The sequence below is a fragment of the Cariama cristata genome, unplaced genomic scaffold, assembly GCF_000690535.1.
Source record: "Cariama cristata isolate BGI_N322 unplaced genomic scaffold, ASM69053v1 scaffold26525, whole genome shotgun sequence".
Taxonomy (NCBI): Eukaryota; Metazoa; Chordata; class Aves; order Cariamiformes; family Cariamidae; genus Cariama; species Cariama cristata.
This window is the reverse complement of record NW_009616315.1, coordinates 26075-44168: the sequence shown is the minus strand read 5'-3', so window position 1 is coordinate 44168 and position 18094 is coordinate 26075. Positions and strand designations below refer to the sequence as shown.

Below are 18094 nucleotides of genomic sequence, written 5' to 3'. Positions count from 1 at the left end.
GGGGAGCTCACCTCAAAGGCAGGAGGGGTGTACGACTAAAGCTGTTGGTACAGGAACTGAGAAAGGCCACTAGATCAGAAACCAAAGGAGCCAGATAGTAAAAAGCCCTGAGGAAGCAAACTGTAAGCAGGAGAAAGAAAAGAAAAAAAAAAAAAAAAAAAAAAAGAGAAACGAAAACACAGTGGAGTTGAAACAGGAGCGAGGTTGTACGGGAGAGGTTTCTACCGGTCAGGCTGGTTGTTAGTAGAGTTGGGGTCTTGCAGGGTCTGCAACAACTTACTATGACTGGCTTGGACCTTTTCTCTTGTATCTGCTTGTTTTCTAGTAAAGTAGCCCTTCCTCAGTGCTAGCTTCTGGGAGGAGACAGCTTTGTCTGCTCTCAAGGGCTCTCTGCCTTTACATGGCTTTCCTCCACTGACCCCAAGCAGAGCATCTCCAGGGCAGCGGCTGAACTGCTGTGGGGTTGCACTATTTTTTTTTTACCTTGGTGGAGAGCTGGGATTTTAGCTTCTCCATCTTGCTGGATCTTCTGAGTTGATGAAAACAGAGCAGCTCTACCACAAAACAATCACCACAACCGCTCTGCCTCCCACCTTTCTGCTCCATTATGGAAATGCAAGGACATGCTGTGCCCACACGTCCCCAAGGCTGCGCCTGCCCAGGGATATCTCCTGCACGGACACTTTCCCTCCCCGGGCTACAGCAGGTCACTCTGCAAAGTATACGTTACCCATGCCACATGCAGCCATGAGATACAGTTTGTTTCTCCATTTTAAATGGGTATTCCTGTATAATTAATTAAGAGCTCACAGCTGAAAGGCTTTGAGCAGGGAGAGGGCTGTGTTTCACCCCCCAGAATCACTGCATCACTGGCTCCTGCAGAGCCAAAAGCAAACGCTCCTATCTATGGATGCTCAGGCTGAGAACGCAGCAAACTCACAGGGAGGGAGGCGGAAAGTCACCCAAAGGTGGCTCCTGGTCTGGATGCCACCCAGACCCTGCCCTACAGTGACCAGGGGCTGCTCACCTGCCAGGCCTCCAGCTGCTGCGAGAGGTTCACCTTCTGCTGGATGGCGTCCAGCAGCTGGCTGTTAAGGGACATCATGTCGATCTTGCACTTGGCCAGCTCCACCTCCACCGCGTTCTTCCTGCAGGGGAGATCAAAAAATTGGGCCATGTGACTTTTTCTTCTTTTTTAGGGGAAGTGCTAAACATATCCTCGAGGAGAAGTCAACAATTTCTTTCCTTGGCGAGTCCCCAAATCCTAAGCTGTTCATCTCTGTTGTATTCTGGACAATATTCACCTGAAGAGTGGGACAGAGCTGTAGACATCATTACTATAAAACCAGCAGATTTCTGGTAAGCACACTATGAAGAATACAAAAAGATATTCAGATACACTGCTGTGTAAGATAGAGTGTGCCTTAATAACATGCAGGATCTGCCATTAAAAATGGAGATCTAAAATGAGGTAGAATCTATATATAAACATTTTTTCCTTTTTTTTCTGTTTACCAATGCATAGGAAAGGAAATGCTATGTGCTAAAACCCAAATGATCTGCACCTGATCACTTGATCAATAAGTTGCAATAGAAAACAAACATAGAAACAAACAAAGCCCTCAAAAAGTACAACTCTGCTTTCAGTTGGGATTTGGACTGAAGGAAGGAAGCAAGGAAGGAAGGAAGTTTATCACAGCATATGCTTTTCAAGAATGACAAACTGTTAAAATTGTTTGAATTAAATGTTATGCTTTAAGAAAAGCTCCCAGTTTCAATGAGGTTGTGCTGGCCCTTGGGAACACCGCTGCTGCATTTCTTTCCAGGCATTTGGTGGCCACCGAGCATGTGATGCCATGGCCAAGGTTGCCCAAAGGGCCCTGGGCGCTCAGCGGCTGAGATGTTCCAGCGGGTACTGCCTACTGGAAAGGAATTGTTCTCTAGGACAGAGCAACTTCCTAAGCTGCCCAAGCTGGGAAATGCCGCTCACCGTGCTGGGAGCACACAGGCGAGCACAAACCTTAAGTTTTCAATTAACTGCTCTGTGATGGGAAACTGTAACATGACTTGCTGGGAACCATCTTTCCTTGCAAACATTTTCAGGAGAAATAATTGCATCTTATTAACTCTAGCTAATTCATCGCCTCCTAATAGCTCCCTTGTGCTCCCCTGCAGAAGAGCAATTTGGGAATTTGTGTTTATATTCCAGGTAGTGGCTGCTTAACATCTCCTATTATAGGATCCTATTTTCCTATTGCTTCCCATGTTGCCAAACTTCAGCTTCAAGCTAAAAATTTTCCATGCCAGATGTCTGCCTCAGGCAGTGATTTTATTTCTGTTCAGAGTTAGGGCTTTTTTTTTGGGGAGGGCTTCAACAAAAGTGACTTAACCCTTGAGGTGCAAGGTGGGAAGCATATCACGAGCCTCCCAGGCGGCTCGCTGCCTGGGAGCAGCCTGCTCAGTCTGTGGAGGGATGCTTTGATTTCTAGCAACAAGATGCTCTTGTCTGCTTTCACTTGCAGCCGCTTTCTGCTCATCAATCACCCGCCACTTACCTGTGCACACTTGTCTTGTCCCCCTTTCTCTGGGCTCCTGCACTAAAGATTAGTGCTTTATCCCAGCAGGGTCATTAACTGCCACGGAGAAGCTGTACCCTTCCACTCCCAGCTCTGGTTTTGAGCACCTTAAACAGCCTTTTGTTGTGAAGTTCCCCATTGCTGCTTGGATATCACCGGGGGATTTATCGTGGCAGCAGCACGTTGCCATAGCCACAGCAGAACCAGCAACCCACACGCACTGGAAATGTCAGAACCACCTCTCTGCACTCCGCAGCGCAGCTGGGATCCTCCTGATTTTTGCCAACAGATGGAGGTGTTACAGAGGACTGCGATGGGAATTTGGTAGCTGGCTACCCGGGGCGAGAGCAGCACGGATGATAGGGTCACTTAAAAAAAGATTAAGGGATTGTGCATGCTGATTTAGCTCCCCCCATCCTCAGAGGTGCAATGTTCTTGTGCTCCTCCTCTTGCTGAGGGCTTGATTATTAGGTATTTCCATAAGGAGACAGACCAGTGATATACTGGTCCATCTGCTTATTGAAGAGATCATCAGATGTATCCTTTCTACCCAGAGCATGGGGGGGTGAATGTTTCTGCCCCTCTCCTCGGGGCAAAGAGCGAGGAGTGCTCAGGGCAGCGTGGCAAGCCCAAGCACAGAGCCGAGGAAGGCAGATATGGGTAGGGGGGGTAGCAAAACTGCACAGGTCTGCAAGGAGGATGGGGAAAATAAAGAGTCAACACAGTGGGAGAATCCTGAAAGGAGAAATAGAGAATTACAGGACTAGAGATGCTAAAAAGACCCTGGAACAGGAAAGGAGAGCAAGTGACCAGAGAAATGGTTTAGGGAAGAAGCCCAAGCAGGACTGTAGGGGGGATGGGCAGGAAGGCAGCGTTGTGTGTCTGGAAAAGCAAAAGAAGAAAAATTGGACAAATAGGGCAGACCGAGTCTTTCTCTTTGGCTCACGGAAGTCCTCTCCTCCTTGCTGTGACTCAGACCAGCACTCTGGATGGCAAAAACATGGTTCACAGCATCCTCCTAAATGCCTCCAAATCCTGCCATGGGGCAGCTCTGGAAATTGGCATCTCCTGCCCTGCCACCAGGCTTCTGTCGGCATTTCCCAATGCCAGCAAAGAGACTCATTCCATCACTTTGTAACAGCTACTGAAATTCATAGAGGGTGGGAGAAACCCACCCTGGAGGTATCTCCTGCTAAGGCACTCCATAACTGCTAACCCAGCCTGGCTTTGGCTGTTCATACCACTTACTTGGCAATGGCCTCATCTCGGTCCCTGATGGCCTGCAGGAGCCGTTCACTTGTCTCCTTGTCTTCAGCAGCACCTCGCAGCCGGTCCCGTTCCTCCTTCAGCGTCGTCATTTCCACACTCAGCAGCGTGACCTGTAGGCAGAGGGAAGGCATGAAACCCAGGGCTGCTCAGACAAATTCACCACGAGTGTGCAGGGGGGAAAAAAGCCACAAGGATCAACCTGGAGGCTGAGCTCCCCTGCCTGTAGGAGAAGCTATGTCTGCTGGGAGGGGGCTGTTAGTGCTGGTGCAACCCCCCATGAAATGTGCCAGCTTGCCCTAGGATGCTGGCAGTGCCAGTCTGAGCAAGATGGGTGATGAGGACAGTCTCAGTAACATGCAGGAACAGCACTGCAAGGTGTGCGGGGCAGGACCTGCCTGCAACTTTGCTGTCACTATGGCATCAGCGCTGAAATATTGCCCCTCTCCAAGTGGTTTGGCTTGTGCACACATCCTCTGAGTCTGCCTGTGGTATTCTGATCTTTCCAGGGCTAAATTATTGCAAACATCACTTAGCAGCAAACAAGATTTTTTGGAGGGGGCCGTTATGTCTCTTGAAGTAGTATGAAGCTGAAGGCAAAGGATGTGAAAATTCCCTTTAACGCCATGGAAGATGTTACTGGCACATCTTACAATTTTAATTAGACTTTAAAATATGTGTTGAGTCTTAAATAGTCTGAGAAATGATCTATCGTTTTGGTCCTGAGCAGAGTGAGTTAATAGGGTGTGAAATCATGCAAGGATTGCATTAGCACAGCTTTGCAATATTTCATACACGTTTAATTTCTTTGTCTAGGGCACACACATGCTCTGTTACGCTACTCCACCACCTGGAAACCCTTCCAGCGTTTGACCCACCTCCTTTTTCTAAATGCAGCTCAGTAGTGCCTGAATCCTCAAAGAAATCTTTAAATAGAGGGCAGACAGTCAAAAAGGGCTGATCACATCAACAGCGTGGGAGGATCTGCCGTGAGCACGGCATGGCTGGGTCGGGGGGGAAGAGGAGGGTGCGAACGCACCCCGTCTGTGTGCAGAGGCTCCCCGGCTGTGTGCTGGGACTGCCAGGGAATTGGGGAGCCCTGCCCGAGCCGTGCCCTCCCACAGCTCAGCATGGGGTGCACCTCAGAGCAATGATGTGATGTAGAGCACTGGTGGAGCTATGTGAAAGGTGCTGAGCACTTTTGCTGAAATCCCAGGGGACAGTGGATCAAGACCAAACTGCGTTTGGGGACAGCTTTGGTGTTTTAAGTGTTTTGGTCTGTGTTTCAGGTAAGAAGAGGATGCCACAGAGGGAGGAAACAGACCAGGCAGGTGTGAAACCGCTTTCCAGTGGAGACAGAGGCAGGGGTGATTCCTGTCTCCACCAGCTCACCTTGCTCTCGGGCAAGAGCAACGAATGTGTGTGGTGCTATGAGGTCCCAAAAGCCGTTTAGGACGTGTTCCCCTTTTATTGTATCAATACTAGTGACAGCACAGAGGGGTGCAGAGGCAGCAAAGCCCTACTGCCTAGGGTAGACCAGTTTTCCATATGCAGTGATTTTTCATTAGTACTGAACTGAAGACAATATTGCCTCTTCTATGGGAGGTGGCAATAATTATTAACCTCCAGCAAGTGTGAGGCTGGGCTGTGGGCAAAAGCTGCAGGAGACATGTACTTGCCACGTGAGGCTGGAGTTCTTCTCCGAGAGCAATGTCTGCTGCCTTTCTAGTTACGCCCCATCTTTCTCCATATAACACAGAGGTGTGACAAGAAAGTAGAACTGCAGTCTTCCCTTTGCTCCCTAAATATTCAGAGCTTTGGTAGTCAGGGACCCCTAAAACCAGAGACAGGTGTCCAGACTTGTGAGGCAGGGTGGGTCCTCTGGTCCTTCCTGGCTGGGGAGTTTGGGGACACCAGCCACAGCAAAGAACAACCAGGTGCTGCTCCCTCCTGGTGTCCTGTCAAGGCCACGTGTGTAAGGAGGTGCTGCGTCCAGACATGCAGGCTGGTGTATGGACGGTCGCTCAAAATCTGTGAATAAGCCTCTAACGGTCTCCGTCAGCATAGCCACATTGCAGTGATCAGGCCCTTGTCTCCTCCATCTCAGGTGTGTTTCAGGGCAAGGGGGACCTGTGGGTGGTGCAGAGGACGATGGCAGCACAGCCAGAGGAGCGTCTGGGCTCATGTCTCACTGGGGACAGAAGTTTGGACCCTCAAAGGTGTCTCTTGTGGGGTGGCTGCATTGCTAAGAGGAGCAGTCCTCGGGGAAGGGTGGGTGCCAGGGCTGTTCTCTCGCTGCAGTCTACCTCTAATCAGCTGCTTTGTCAGCAAGACTATTTCCCATCCTCATACACATGCAACCATTCCCGCCAGGGGTATTTAATGATGCTCTCACTCTTTTTTCTTTGGCCTCCATGGTGGGAGCTCCCGTAGCTCTACACAAGGCTGTCAGACCCCAGGTTGTGCTGACTTCCTGAACAGGGATGTGTTTTCTTTGTTCTTCTCCAAAGGGGTATGGCAAAAGGGCGATACAGCACCACTGGCGAGACCAGCCAAGGGCGTTAATCCCATTCCTTGCTCCAATGCAGTAGGTGCTGCACAAGCAGCTGCACTAAAGGTTGCTTCTGCTGCAGCCTCTGGGTGCCCTCCAGTCTTTGGAGACTTATCCCATAGAGACAGGGACTGCAGAGCATCTCCTCGGGTTCCTGTCTCCATTTGCTGCTTTTGGCATAGGACCTCAGACACAGATGATGCTACGTTCAGTGTGGATGCAGTGTGATTCTGTGCTTTGGGTGTGGTGTTGGTTTCGGGGTTGGATCATTTGTTGCTGTTGAGATTGTCTTCGCCTTAGCCGGTCCCTGTTGGTCCTGGGGTGCTGCATGGTGCCAGGCTGGCCCTGATTAAGATTCTCGGGGAGTACATTTATGAGAGTTGTGTGATGCTGCTGTGGAAGGGGGCAAACCTCGCTCCATGCACAGAACAGCACTGTTTTGTCCGTCTGGCGGTTGCATATACCCTTTACAAGAGCTTAGTGCAAGTAAGTCGGGTCAGACTGGATACCTATGGGTTTCCAGTACCCCATATCAAGCAGCCTTGTACGTTGGAGTCTTCTGCTGAGAAGAATTTAAGCGACACAGGTTGGCTGAAAACCATTTTGGCAGAAAGGTTTAAAGGAAGTTTGGCTGCTTGAGATGTCTGGGATGGGCCCCAGGCACCTTGTCAAAAACTCGGATCCTAAATGCATAAAGCCTCTGCACTGGCTTTAACAGAGTCTCCCTCATCCAACCATAACTGGTTTTGGCCTAAATCCTCCTGGGTTATTTATCATATTGATCTCTTCTATGGAAGGCATGTCTTGGAGGATGAACACCATTGTTACAAGACTACATGTAAAGTGTGGGAATTGCTAACCTGGCTATGCAGTCGCTGCAGCTCCTCCAAACTCTGCCTCAGTTTCCCCCGTTCTCCCTCCATTAATTCCCTCAGGGCTCGTGAATCCTCGCTTGTTCGCCTGATCTGTTCCTCTAAGGTGTCGTCATCGCTTCGTCGAGAGCTCTGAGAGCGGGAGAGAAATCTCTTGCTCAGATTTCACTTTTAAAAAGGCAATTGCATTAATTTGATTCTGGTTTGGGATGGGGGCTACTAAACAAGGAAGAAGAAAGTGTGAATATGACTTTGGCAGAGTTTCAGTTTTGTTCCCATATACCTCCACAGTGGAAACATGCTCAGCTAAGGGTAGTGCTTCTACACATGATAAAAAGAGCATGCAGACATGTTCTCACCTTAGCATATACCAAATTTATAGAGACCTGCTGACCACTTGGTAATGTATGGCTACAGTCTCCATGTCTGTGGACCTTTTGCAGGACTCTCTTATTTTTTAACAAATACAACTTCATCTCTATGCTCAGCCTTCTTACCAGCTGCTACAGGTAGTGAAACGAGGAGGTTGAGTACCCCCATGCAGGTCTGCAGTGGCAGGGTCTGCACTACCTTCCTCATCATGGCATCTCAAATAAGTCATACTGGCCATGCAACTGGCTCGTGCATGAGGAAAATAGGCCTGATTGGAGTCATTGCAAAAAGTGAGGTGTTTTCTAGTCATTTTGCACTGCTGTGGATGTTGAGTGGTCTTCCATGCCATCCCCTCCTGCCCAGCAGCCCCAGGACCATACCCCACAGACACCATTTTGTGCCAGCAAAACCCTTCATCTATCAATGGATTTGAGTCTGGCAGCTCTTGCCAAGACATTTGTACCCAGTGCCAATTCGCAGGGGCAGAACCTACCCACATAGCGGTTATGACGTTTTTGTGATACTACTGCTAATAAAGCAAGGTTAGGAAAATCCTAAGAGAAGTAACTGAACTATGATGTATAAGACAATCTGCAATATTTCCATGTCGGAACTCTAACTTACTGCAAATCTCAAAGAAAGCCTACTTTTGTTAATGTTCCAGAATGACTCCCAGACCAATGATGGTTGCATGAGCTTGAAACTTATGGCAGTCTGATCCCTGCAGCCTGAAACCCCATGTGCTGGCTTGGCTCTTGGCTGACCATTTGAGACACATGGAGCAGGCTGTGCACTGTGACAGCCCATCTCTGTGGGCCACAGAAGTCTTCTCAGAGACCGAGGACTTCAGGATCCAGTGGAAACCTGCAGCAAGCTCTGTCACCTGCACAAGGGGACATGCGCAAGGCGAAGTCTCTCTGTGCCACCAACTTACCGTGGAGTCTGCCCCATCCAGCACATTTTGTATCAGTCTTTTGAGCTCACTGAGAGCTGCCCGTAGGCTGCCAGCTGGGACGTCTTTGGCTGATGAGGTTTCTGAAGACTCATCCATGGAGGAGTCTGTAGAGACTGCTGAGTCTGCGCTGTCGTTTCCTCTGAGATGGGAGCAGAGATATCGCACTTGGCAATATGCTTCCCAGAGCTGCAGCCTCAGCTGGAACAAGAGAGCCTGACATTAGTCTGGGACATGAAGACCCTGGAGATGCTCCTTTCAGCGTGAAGTGAGGTTTGTGATTGCCAAACCTCACAAATATTTGTCTAGCTTGCTATGTTGGTTTTGAAATGGATGCAGAGATTTATTTTCATATGGTCAAATGGGTGTTGATACCAGAGCTGAGACTAGAACCCCAATTTTCTGGCTCTTGGTTCAGCTCCCAATTCAGATCAAATGCATTAAACTCCCTCTCCCTCTGGGAATGGTCACAGAGGTCCATGGGCTTTCCCAGGGGCCAGAGGGCAAATACCTGTTCTCGTTCTTGTTCCAGCTCCTCTGCTTCCATGCTCTGCTCTATCTCAGACAGCAGGGACGTACTGGTTGTGTTGAAATTTTGGAGACTTCTCTCCTCGCTGAGCTCTTCTACCTTCCCCTGCAGCTGCCGGTAGGACAGTCGCACCTCCTGGAGCTCCAGCTGGCTTTGGTGCAGCTTGCAAAGAAAATCAAGGAATTTGTCAAGTAAGCAGGAAAAAGAAAATTAGTGGAGGTGATAAGGACTGGATGAATCTCTTTTGGTTTGTGAAGGAGCTGAGAGGCAGGAATGGGTGTCGTGAAAGAGGGTTTCCAGCCAGGAGGAAAGTACTCTTGGCTGGTATTGAGATTTATTAGAGCTTAATAATCTCCAAATGTCATTAGACACTGTTTAGACTCCAGAATATCCTGAAAGATAAAAATAGCAGGTTAATCAGCACTAAAATGAGGAACACTGTAAAGAAGTTGGGACTCAGGTAAAAAAATTTGCTAAAAACAACACAGCAGGAAGTCAATCCAAAAAGAAAAGTAATATAGACATGTTTTTTAAAAAAAGCTATACACATATTTAAATACAAATGTATATTAAAAAAAAGGGAAAAAAATATTCAGGGCTGTTTTGGAGAGCTGGCGATCCAGTAGTTGTCAACCCACAGAAGAGAAATGGAAAAATCTTGCTCTCTGCTAAGACGCCTGAAGCTACAGAGGTATCAGCTTGTTCTCCGGAGAGTGGCATTTGGTGACACACAGCTCCAGACACCATGGGGCTTGTTGGGAAACCGTTTGACCAGGGAGAGCTACGAGGCCAGCTACTACCCTCTGGGACAGCGGGGTTTAAAAAAGCTCCTTCTGAAGCCGATTCTGCTGTTACAAATCAAGTAAAATGAACTGCAACCAAAGTTCTCTGCTTCTTTATACATTTACCTCATTTCCCCAGCACCCTGTCCCACTCCCCTGCTCAGATCGCCCTCCCAAGCTGCTCTTTGCTGTCACGATGCCCCGTTGCAGTTCCTGTTATCTGTCCATATGGGGAATACCCAGGACCTTGCTTGTTGCCATGCCTACACGAGCCGTTTTATTCTTCCAGTTGTTTTGCCTGCCAGTTCCTGATTATCTTCCCAGTCAATTTTACCTCAAACTACATCTTTTACTTCATTTCCCCTCTCTGCCCTGTTCCATCGCTGCCTCCTCACCTGCAGGTCCTTGTCATGGCTTTGTCTCTCCAGGATGAGGACTCGGTCCTGCAGCTCCTCCACGGTTCCCTGGAGCAGGTCATTCTCCTCCATCATGGCACTAAGGCGATGCTCCAGCTCCCGCTTTCTGTCCGTCAGCATTTTGATCTGCAGAGGAAAGAGAGGCGGTGTCGGACCCCATGCTTTCCAGGGAGCAGAGAGGAGGGAAATCACGTTTGCAAGAGAGAAATGGAACAGCAAAAACCAAAAGTATGCACGTACATATTCTGTACCTGTATGAGTGAAACTGTACCTCTGTGTGTGGTTTCGAGTTTAGGAAGGCTCTGAAAGGAAACTTCTCCTTCCCCGGGCTGCAGGGGCAGCTCGAGGGGCTGGGTGTGCATTGGCAGGAGCCCAGGGAGCAGCCAGAAATGTCCAAAGGGATTAAGCAGAGACCCGTCCTGCCCACTCCTTGTACCTTAAAGTCTGCGAGACTGGACAAAGCTAGTTACTTTTCCTGACTCGTCCCCAACTCAGCATGGTGGCATTTTCTCCTGTATAGGTGCTGGAGACCACAGCGTGAGCCTGCGGGATCCTGCTCCCCGCAGGACTGTGCCACAGCACTGCCCATAAGCTTTTCTTAATTGCTGCATGTTCGCTCGGTCCTCACCAGGGATTTTTCTGTCTTTTTACTTGTGAAGACTCCTTTCTGTGCCATGCTTATTTTTAGTTTCTCAGCAATCGGTTGCCTTTTTAAAATTGGTTCATTTCTTTTAATTGTCAAGGGCAGTGATTTCAAGTGAAGAGGGACAATGTGCCAAGCAAAACCTCTGTGATTCGGTTAGCTGGGAACAGCACACAGGATGAATCAGCACTAGCCAAGGTCATTTCTTGTTTAACCAAGAAAAAGGAGCCTTTTCCCAGATTAGTACACACAGGACCTCCGGGGACTGGGTATGCCATCTACCAGTCCACTATAACCCTAAATATTCCCTCTGGCCTCCTTTCAATTCATGGACCATAGACAAATTCAGCAACTTCCCACTGCTTTACTGGCCTCTTTGGGACCTTGTCTCTGCTGCTTTCCAGGTTGCTGGAAAGATTTGGCTATACAAAGGAATATTAGCAAAGTGTGTGGACTTGCTATTTCTGCAGGGTAAAGGCTGCTGTAGGTATTAGAAAGCTGCTCTTAGGTGACTAATGGTTTCTGAGATGTCTCTTCCCACCACCATCATGATTTGCGTGGGCTGGAGAAAAGGGATGCAAGAAAAATAAGAGATATAATACAGAGATTGTATCGAGAGTTCATATTTGGTATCCAAACCAGTAACGAACACGCTGTGAACGACCGTATAACAGAAAAAACATCGCTCTGCCATGGGCCATGGGAAAGGCACAGAGGGGGAAGGGATTTGGAAAGCAAGAGACAGAAAGGAGGCGAGGAGGCAAGGTGGGGCATGCACAGTGACAGGCATGCATGATAACAGCAATGCACATGCAGGCAAACCCTTTCCAAGCCTCCATACTTACTTCGAGGACCTGCTGCTCCACACCAAGGGGAGGGGAAGAAAAGGCGAGGGACCAGCAGGGAGCAGGTGGGAGCAGGAGAAAAGAAGAAATTGAAAGATTTTTAGGAAAAGCTCTTCCAGACAGCTTATAAATAAAAGAAGTGGTCAGGTAGCAGAGCTGGACATCTTCTACCCATCTAGTTCCTGCCTACATGGTCCCCAGTGACCCCTGTCAAGGAAGGGAAGAGGAAGGAAGGTAGTATCATTCCTAGGGCTAAAACAGGCAGGGGCGCCTTGCTTTCCCACGTGTGTGTCTCAGAGGCAGGATAGGATTGCTGCTTTCTTTGCAAGCATGACGAACAGAAGGAGAAAACAACAACCCTTGCAGACCTTCCCACCACGCCCCAAAGTTTAATCCATACTGGGCAGCAGCCCTGCAGGGGCACAGCCTGGGAGATCCTTCTCATCCGTTCATTTTACAGGCATGCTCCGAGGCAACAGTGGAAGCTGCCCTATGCCACCCCAGCCAGCCCTGGGTTGCAGCAAAAATTCTCGCTGGGGGAGTCCTTTACCCCACAGCTACCATCCCTGTCTTTGCTCCAAGCAGCAGGTTTTGTTTACTCCGTTTCGAGGGGTTCGTTATAGGCGTTAAAACAGCCCTGGCCGCCTTTCGTGAAGGAGCGAGGCCGAGCGCGGGTGACTCACCTCGGCCTGAAGGCTCTCCAGCCGCACGATGTGTTGACTGCTGGAGGAGTTCTTCTCCCGAAAGTCCTCCCGGAGTGTGTGGACCTGCAAGGAGAGCTGCCGCTCCACCTCCGATGCCTGCAAGGAGACATCAGCTGGCATTACCCCGGGGGGCTGTCCCACAGACCAAAGCAGTCATCTCTTCTTGCCCATGGGAAGATCTGCCCTGATATGACTTCTGCACAAGCCCTAGTTTTGGCAGAAACTCTGAAGCCTGCACAGTTTGGGTGCGGGAAAAGCTCATCCTGGACAGGTGTTGAGGAAAGCAGCAATTTAGACCATGTTGATTTTTCCCTTGGGGCAGCAAAGGGGACACGGCCCATAACTTTATTCCATTGCAAAATAGCATGATGACACCTGTTTCCCACTGGAAATTCTGTTTTCCTCAAAAACAGTAGCCTAGGTGGGGTTGAGGAGGAAACCAGGCCACTCGCAAAGGTGAAGGGAGCCAATCTCCACAGTCCCCTGGGATACACTACTATTAGATTCATTCTTTCTAAACCTCTGAACATCTTTGGCACAGCTCTAAAATAACAAGTGCTCTTTGCCTCTGATTTCTGGCTCCCGTCAGGGCCAGACGGAGAAGCGTCCGCTCCACATGACTGTCGGTGCAGGATCGCTGAGGTTGGCCCTCTTTTTCATTTCGAAGGAGGGATGCCCCATTTATGCGGGGTGGTTTGAGGACAGCGGAAAGGCCATTCCTACCTGCAGGATCCAGGCTGCAGAGAGCCCATATAAATGACAGCTTAGACATGTTAACTACTCTCCAGACAGCTTTATGGCTGCATAGTGAACACACTTGTTTAGGCTTGTAAGAGAACATAAGGTTTTTATGACAAATCCGTAATGAGACAGCACAAATGGATGGTTTTCTATTTAATTAGCCTCCATCAGGTTCCATTACGCTTAGGCACAGACCTCCCCCTCCGGCAGATTAGTTGGAAGTGAATTGATCCCCTTCAAGAAGTGGCATTGCTGTCCTGCTCGGGGCACAGACAGAGCTGTATGTGCAAGGGTAAATGCCATCAGCAGCCACCATGCTTAGACAGGGAGGTGAGATAGGAGGAAGGGATGGGGGCAAGAGGAGAAAAACCTCCATTGGGGTCAGCAGCTGTGGGCAGATTTGGGAGTGCAGCCTTACATCTGGCAAACATGGGTCAGGATTTGACTCGGGGTGCTCTGGCTGACCGAGAGCCCAAGGCAGCAGCTCCACCAAAGGGTGCGATGACTTTGCTCTAGCAGCTCGTGACCTGAGGAACGAGCACACAGACTCAGCCTGAGCTGGCCACAAAGGCAACACTACCTGCTTTTAAAAATGGTCCCTTATTTTGCACAGTCTGCAGCAAAATAACCCAAATCAGAAGCAAGAAATGAAAAGCTGTTCCAGCTCCAACAAGTAGAGGAAACTGTGGTTGCCCCAACACTGCTTGCTTGCAGGGGCAGCAGAAGACAGAAGCGTGGCCATCGAAATCAGCCAGGCTCTGACCACTGGCTTCTGGAATGAGAAATGGTTTCCAAGAGAAAGAAAAGATCTTGTCTATCAATTGGTTTTTAGTTCCCTTCTTATACTGGATTAGCATAGCTGGTCTTTTCCCCTTCTGTAAAACCTCACATCAGAGGCCTTTGCATATCACCCTCACCTCATGTATTTAATAAAGCTTCCTTGCACAGGTAGAGTACACAAAATACAATGATAGCACAGTACTATAGGAAGGGGTTAGTTATTCTTCTTCCCTTAAGCAGCTATAGATTTCAAAGCATCCTGAGCAGCTATTAATTGGTGACACTAAAGAAGATGGATGGATTGTGCTTTTTTGAATGATTCACTTGCTTTTGTAAAGAGTGCTGAAACATCTTCATGCTGAAATACTCTACAGGAGCTATCAAGGATGAAAAAGCACCAGATGAAAAGCACTGAAGGATTTTGCCTGCAAGATGTTGACCACACTCCCAAGGAGCACAAGTGGTACCAGATGAAATGACACACCAGTATTTGATGGTTAACTGTATAACATAATTTATATTACAATTCTATGTACGGACAGTGTAAATGTCCAATATAGCAGTAAGAAACAAGGGAGTGTTAATGGCATTGTAAAAATCCTTGGTAAGACAATATATAGCTGCTGTTGCTAGTTCTGGCCCCCATGCTCAGATTGGAGCGGGTGAAGGGATGGGCTGCAAGGGTGATTCAGATCGTGGAAAGTCTGTTATATGAAAGGAGACTAAAAAAGGACGGCTTCTTTTATCTCATGCAATGAATGCTGAGAGAGGACACCCTATAAATACATCACGGATAAGCACACAGAAGGGAGAAGCACTATTTAAGCAGAAGCATAATTTTGGCAGAAAAAAAAAAGATGTGAATAAACTGGATAAGAGTATATTACGGTTGGGAATAGGATTTCCAAGGAGCTGCAGTAGGATCCCTCCCCCTGCACCATTACAGTAGGAGAAATGGTGGCAAAAAATAATTTTGTAATGGAGCTGGATCACTTTATCATGCAGTTTCTTTCAGAGGGCTGCCTACGACAGAAGGGAAATGAATTGACCTCAAAGGTCCTTTCTGGTACTAGACTGCTTGCAGGACTGTAAGGTTTGTATTCACCAGCTTTAAATCATCATCTGGAATGTATCTACTTGCTGCTCAGCTTACATGCTCACACATCTTATTCCTGCAGTTAGAGCCCACATGGAGGGAAGAAAGGACTCACTTACAGTTAGCATTTGGGGCCCTAAAGCAGACGGAGTCACCTCAGCACACACCATTCACATTCTTATCTCATGCAGCAGAGAAAAGTGAAAAGAATACTTTCTTTAGCTTCATACAGTGCAGAATACTCTCTCTGACCAGCCGTTTAACAGAAGTAAACAGAAATGACTGTATCAGGTGTTTCCTTCCACAGGAGAATGAGAAAAAGTCTTCATCCATTTCTTCTAGATAGGGAAATGGCTGATACCTTTAGTCTCACCTTTGCAAAGATTTGATTTCTCATAGACATGAGACAAAGTCTTCTGAGCCAAGCTCTGGCCATGGAAAGCCCCTTTTCATGCTACATTTGTTTCAGAGGTTATTAATACTGCTGCAGAACTACCCTTCCTAATTGATTATAAAGTCTGGATTTTAACATCAATTTACATTATTTTATGGAAAGCTACCCTGACAGTGTCCAGAATTTGTCGGGCTTTATGGCATATTTTCATACAGCGTCTGCTTGGGTTCTCCATGCTGCTGTACATGTGTGCATGTGTACACGGGTGTTTTAAACCATGAGCTCACTACTGATTACTTCAAACCTGCTCTTTTACTTGTGCCATCTGAAGATGTAACCTTGCATCTACATCTTCCCTTTATTAGTCAAATAAGCTACGGCTTTTGTTGAATTGAAGTGAGTTTCTTCTGCCTCAGCCAGTCTGGCTCTACTGCCATTATGCAAACTGTAGGGCTTTCTCTTCCCCATCAGTGTTTTCCTAAACATTAAAAGCTAAAACCTTTTGTGGTTTCGTCAATCATTTAGTGATGCATTGATTTTGCAAGACAGAAATAATATTCTTTCCAGAAAGTCAGACATATATCGCTCGACATCATAGCTTTGCTCTGTAGTTAAGAAAGAATTAATTTCCTGGGTATAGGCAAATTAGCCAACACAGCCACCAGGCAGAGTTTGAAACGTATCTGCAAAAGTGTAGACATCAATTCACAATTAGATATATTCAATCAACTGTGACATTTGTTTTCTGGACTTTAGGCAAGTTTTAGATGAGAATTGGGCAGTGCAAGAAGAAAGGAAGAGCAGGAGGACATTTTGGCCTCTGTTCTTATTAAGAGCTATTTTTCATTGCAAACCTAATTAAGTTTCTCTTGTGATTAATTCTGAAGTGCTAAAATACACAAAAATGTGTAGATATTTGGCAGAAAAATATGGCTTACCAGTTACAATAACTCCATAAGGTTTAACATCTGGAACATATGAGCCATAAATAAATTAAATAAATGTCAATAAATTGGAGCACTGATGCTCCTGTAAAGAGGGAATCTTTGAAATGTTTGGGATGGACTGTGAGAAATAAATGGTCTGTAGAATTGTCTCATTCAAAGAAAATCCTCTTTTGGGGAAAGATTTTCTAAATAAAACTAACTGCATACAAACTATCCAGCTATAAGTCATGTCAGAAATAAAAGGAGAATGGAAAAAGTTTAATAGACTGTAGCTGGCTGAAGAAACCAATGTTTCCGTATGATTTACTCTACAAACAAGACGATTCAAATTTAACAAAGGATATTCAAGATTTTCTTGCCTAAAATAGCTAAGAAAGAGAAGTCCTAATTGGTGCTAAATTTGTAACACTCAGGAGAGCATGTTACCCCTTTTATTAATTTGCTAATAGCTGAGTTCAAGGGACTCCCCGTTCCCACTGTGGTACCACTAACACTTCAAACCACTAATTGCTGCCTCTCCTGGCTTCAGGTTCCCAGATTCCCAGCTCTTCTCTGGGAGGAAAATATATTTGGCTACTGAAACGCAAGCAAAGGAGGAAATAACAAATATCTTGCTTTAGAATAATAATTAAAAAAAATACATTAATCTGGCTGCCGAGGGAAGCCCCAGAGGATTGGGATTACTGCCCTGCCACCGCAGCCAGCACCCTGGTGCCCACTGGCAGTGGTGGGAAGCCTGGTTTTCTGGGCTAGCTGACCCATGCCAAGAAAGCGGTGAGACCATGGATATTTTCCAGCCCTTGGCATGTCGGCATAAGCAACCATCTATATTTTCCATACCTGGAGGTTGCCCAATTTGGGAACCTTTGAGAGATTTTTACCAAAGCTTTTAATTCAGGTCAACTTTAAATTGTTATTCGAAGCATTCGGCTATCCAGGAAAGTGCTTAGGTAATAGCGGTGCTTGCTGTTTGTCACCTTTTGAGGGCTTCAGTTTGCATTTGCAGATTTATGTGCACAGAAGAGGGATTTCCCGACGGATGGCCCCTGCGTCGCCGCTCCCTCAGCCCCATCATGGCAAGACCGCCGCAACGTGGGGAGAAGAGCAATGGCACTGTGGTCAGCTGGCCAGATGCCCACCCAGCCGCTCTCTCACTCCCCCTCCTCAACAAGACAGGGGAGAAAAATAAAATTAAAAAGGTCGTGCGTTGAGATAAAGACAGGGAGATCACTTACCATTAGAGGAATGTGAAGTAAAAACAGTGACTGGGAGACGTAACAGGCAAAGCTCGGACTGGCCGTTGTCAGGGACCAGATTAATAGTGGGGATTTTGTTGTTGTTGTAAAGCGGTGACGGGACAAGGGGTGGAGATGCACTGAGTGTCTGTATCGCCCACCTTCGCGGTATTGTGACAATGCCACTTCAATTTTGGTGTGAGGAGACATTTTTGTGGTTGACGCCACCAGCGAAGTTTGTGAAGGCTGTGCGACGAGTGCGTATTTTAATAACAATTCTAAAATACGCATTTCACCGAGGTGAGGGGTGGAATTTATTGGGTCTAAGTGTCCAGGCACTGACAGCGGGGCTGCAGGGACCTCTGTGAGGAGAGGCCGGGGCTGCCCCATGCT

The 18094-nt window shown here is 47.5% G+C and overlaps 1 protein-coding gene across 1 annotated transcript in view; it reads right to left on the bottom strand.

Annotated features, from left to right (window-relative positions):
* Nucleotides 1–1027: 1027 nt before the first annotated feature.
* Nucleotides 1028–18094, bottom strand: part of CCDC64 (coiled-coil domain containing 64) — a gene marked incomplete at both ends in the record, with an annotated part of 38830 nt that continues 21763 nt past the window's right edge. The window contains 8 exons of the mRNA XM_009700137.1: nt 1028–1148; nt 3825–3955; nt 7254–7397; nt 8572–8790; nt 9101–9280; nt 10296–10442; nt 11805–11816; nt 12488–12604. Of these exons, the coding sequence (XP_009698439.1) occupies nt 1028–1148; nt 3825–3955; nt 7254–7397; nt 8572–8790; nt 9101–9280; nt 10296–10442; nt 11805–11816; nt 12488–12604 (1071 nt within the window). The remainder of the gene's footprint in view (nt 1149–3824; nt 3956–7253; nt 7398–8571; nt 8791–9100; nt 9281–10295; nt 10443–11804; nt 11817–12487; nt 12605–18094) is intronic.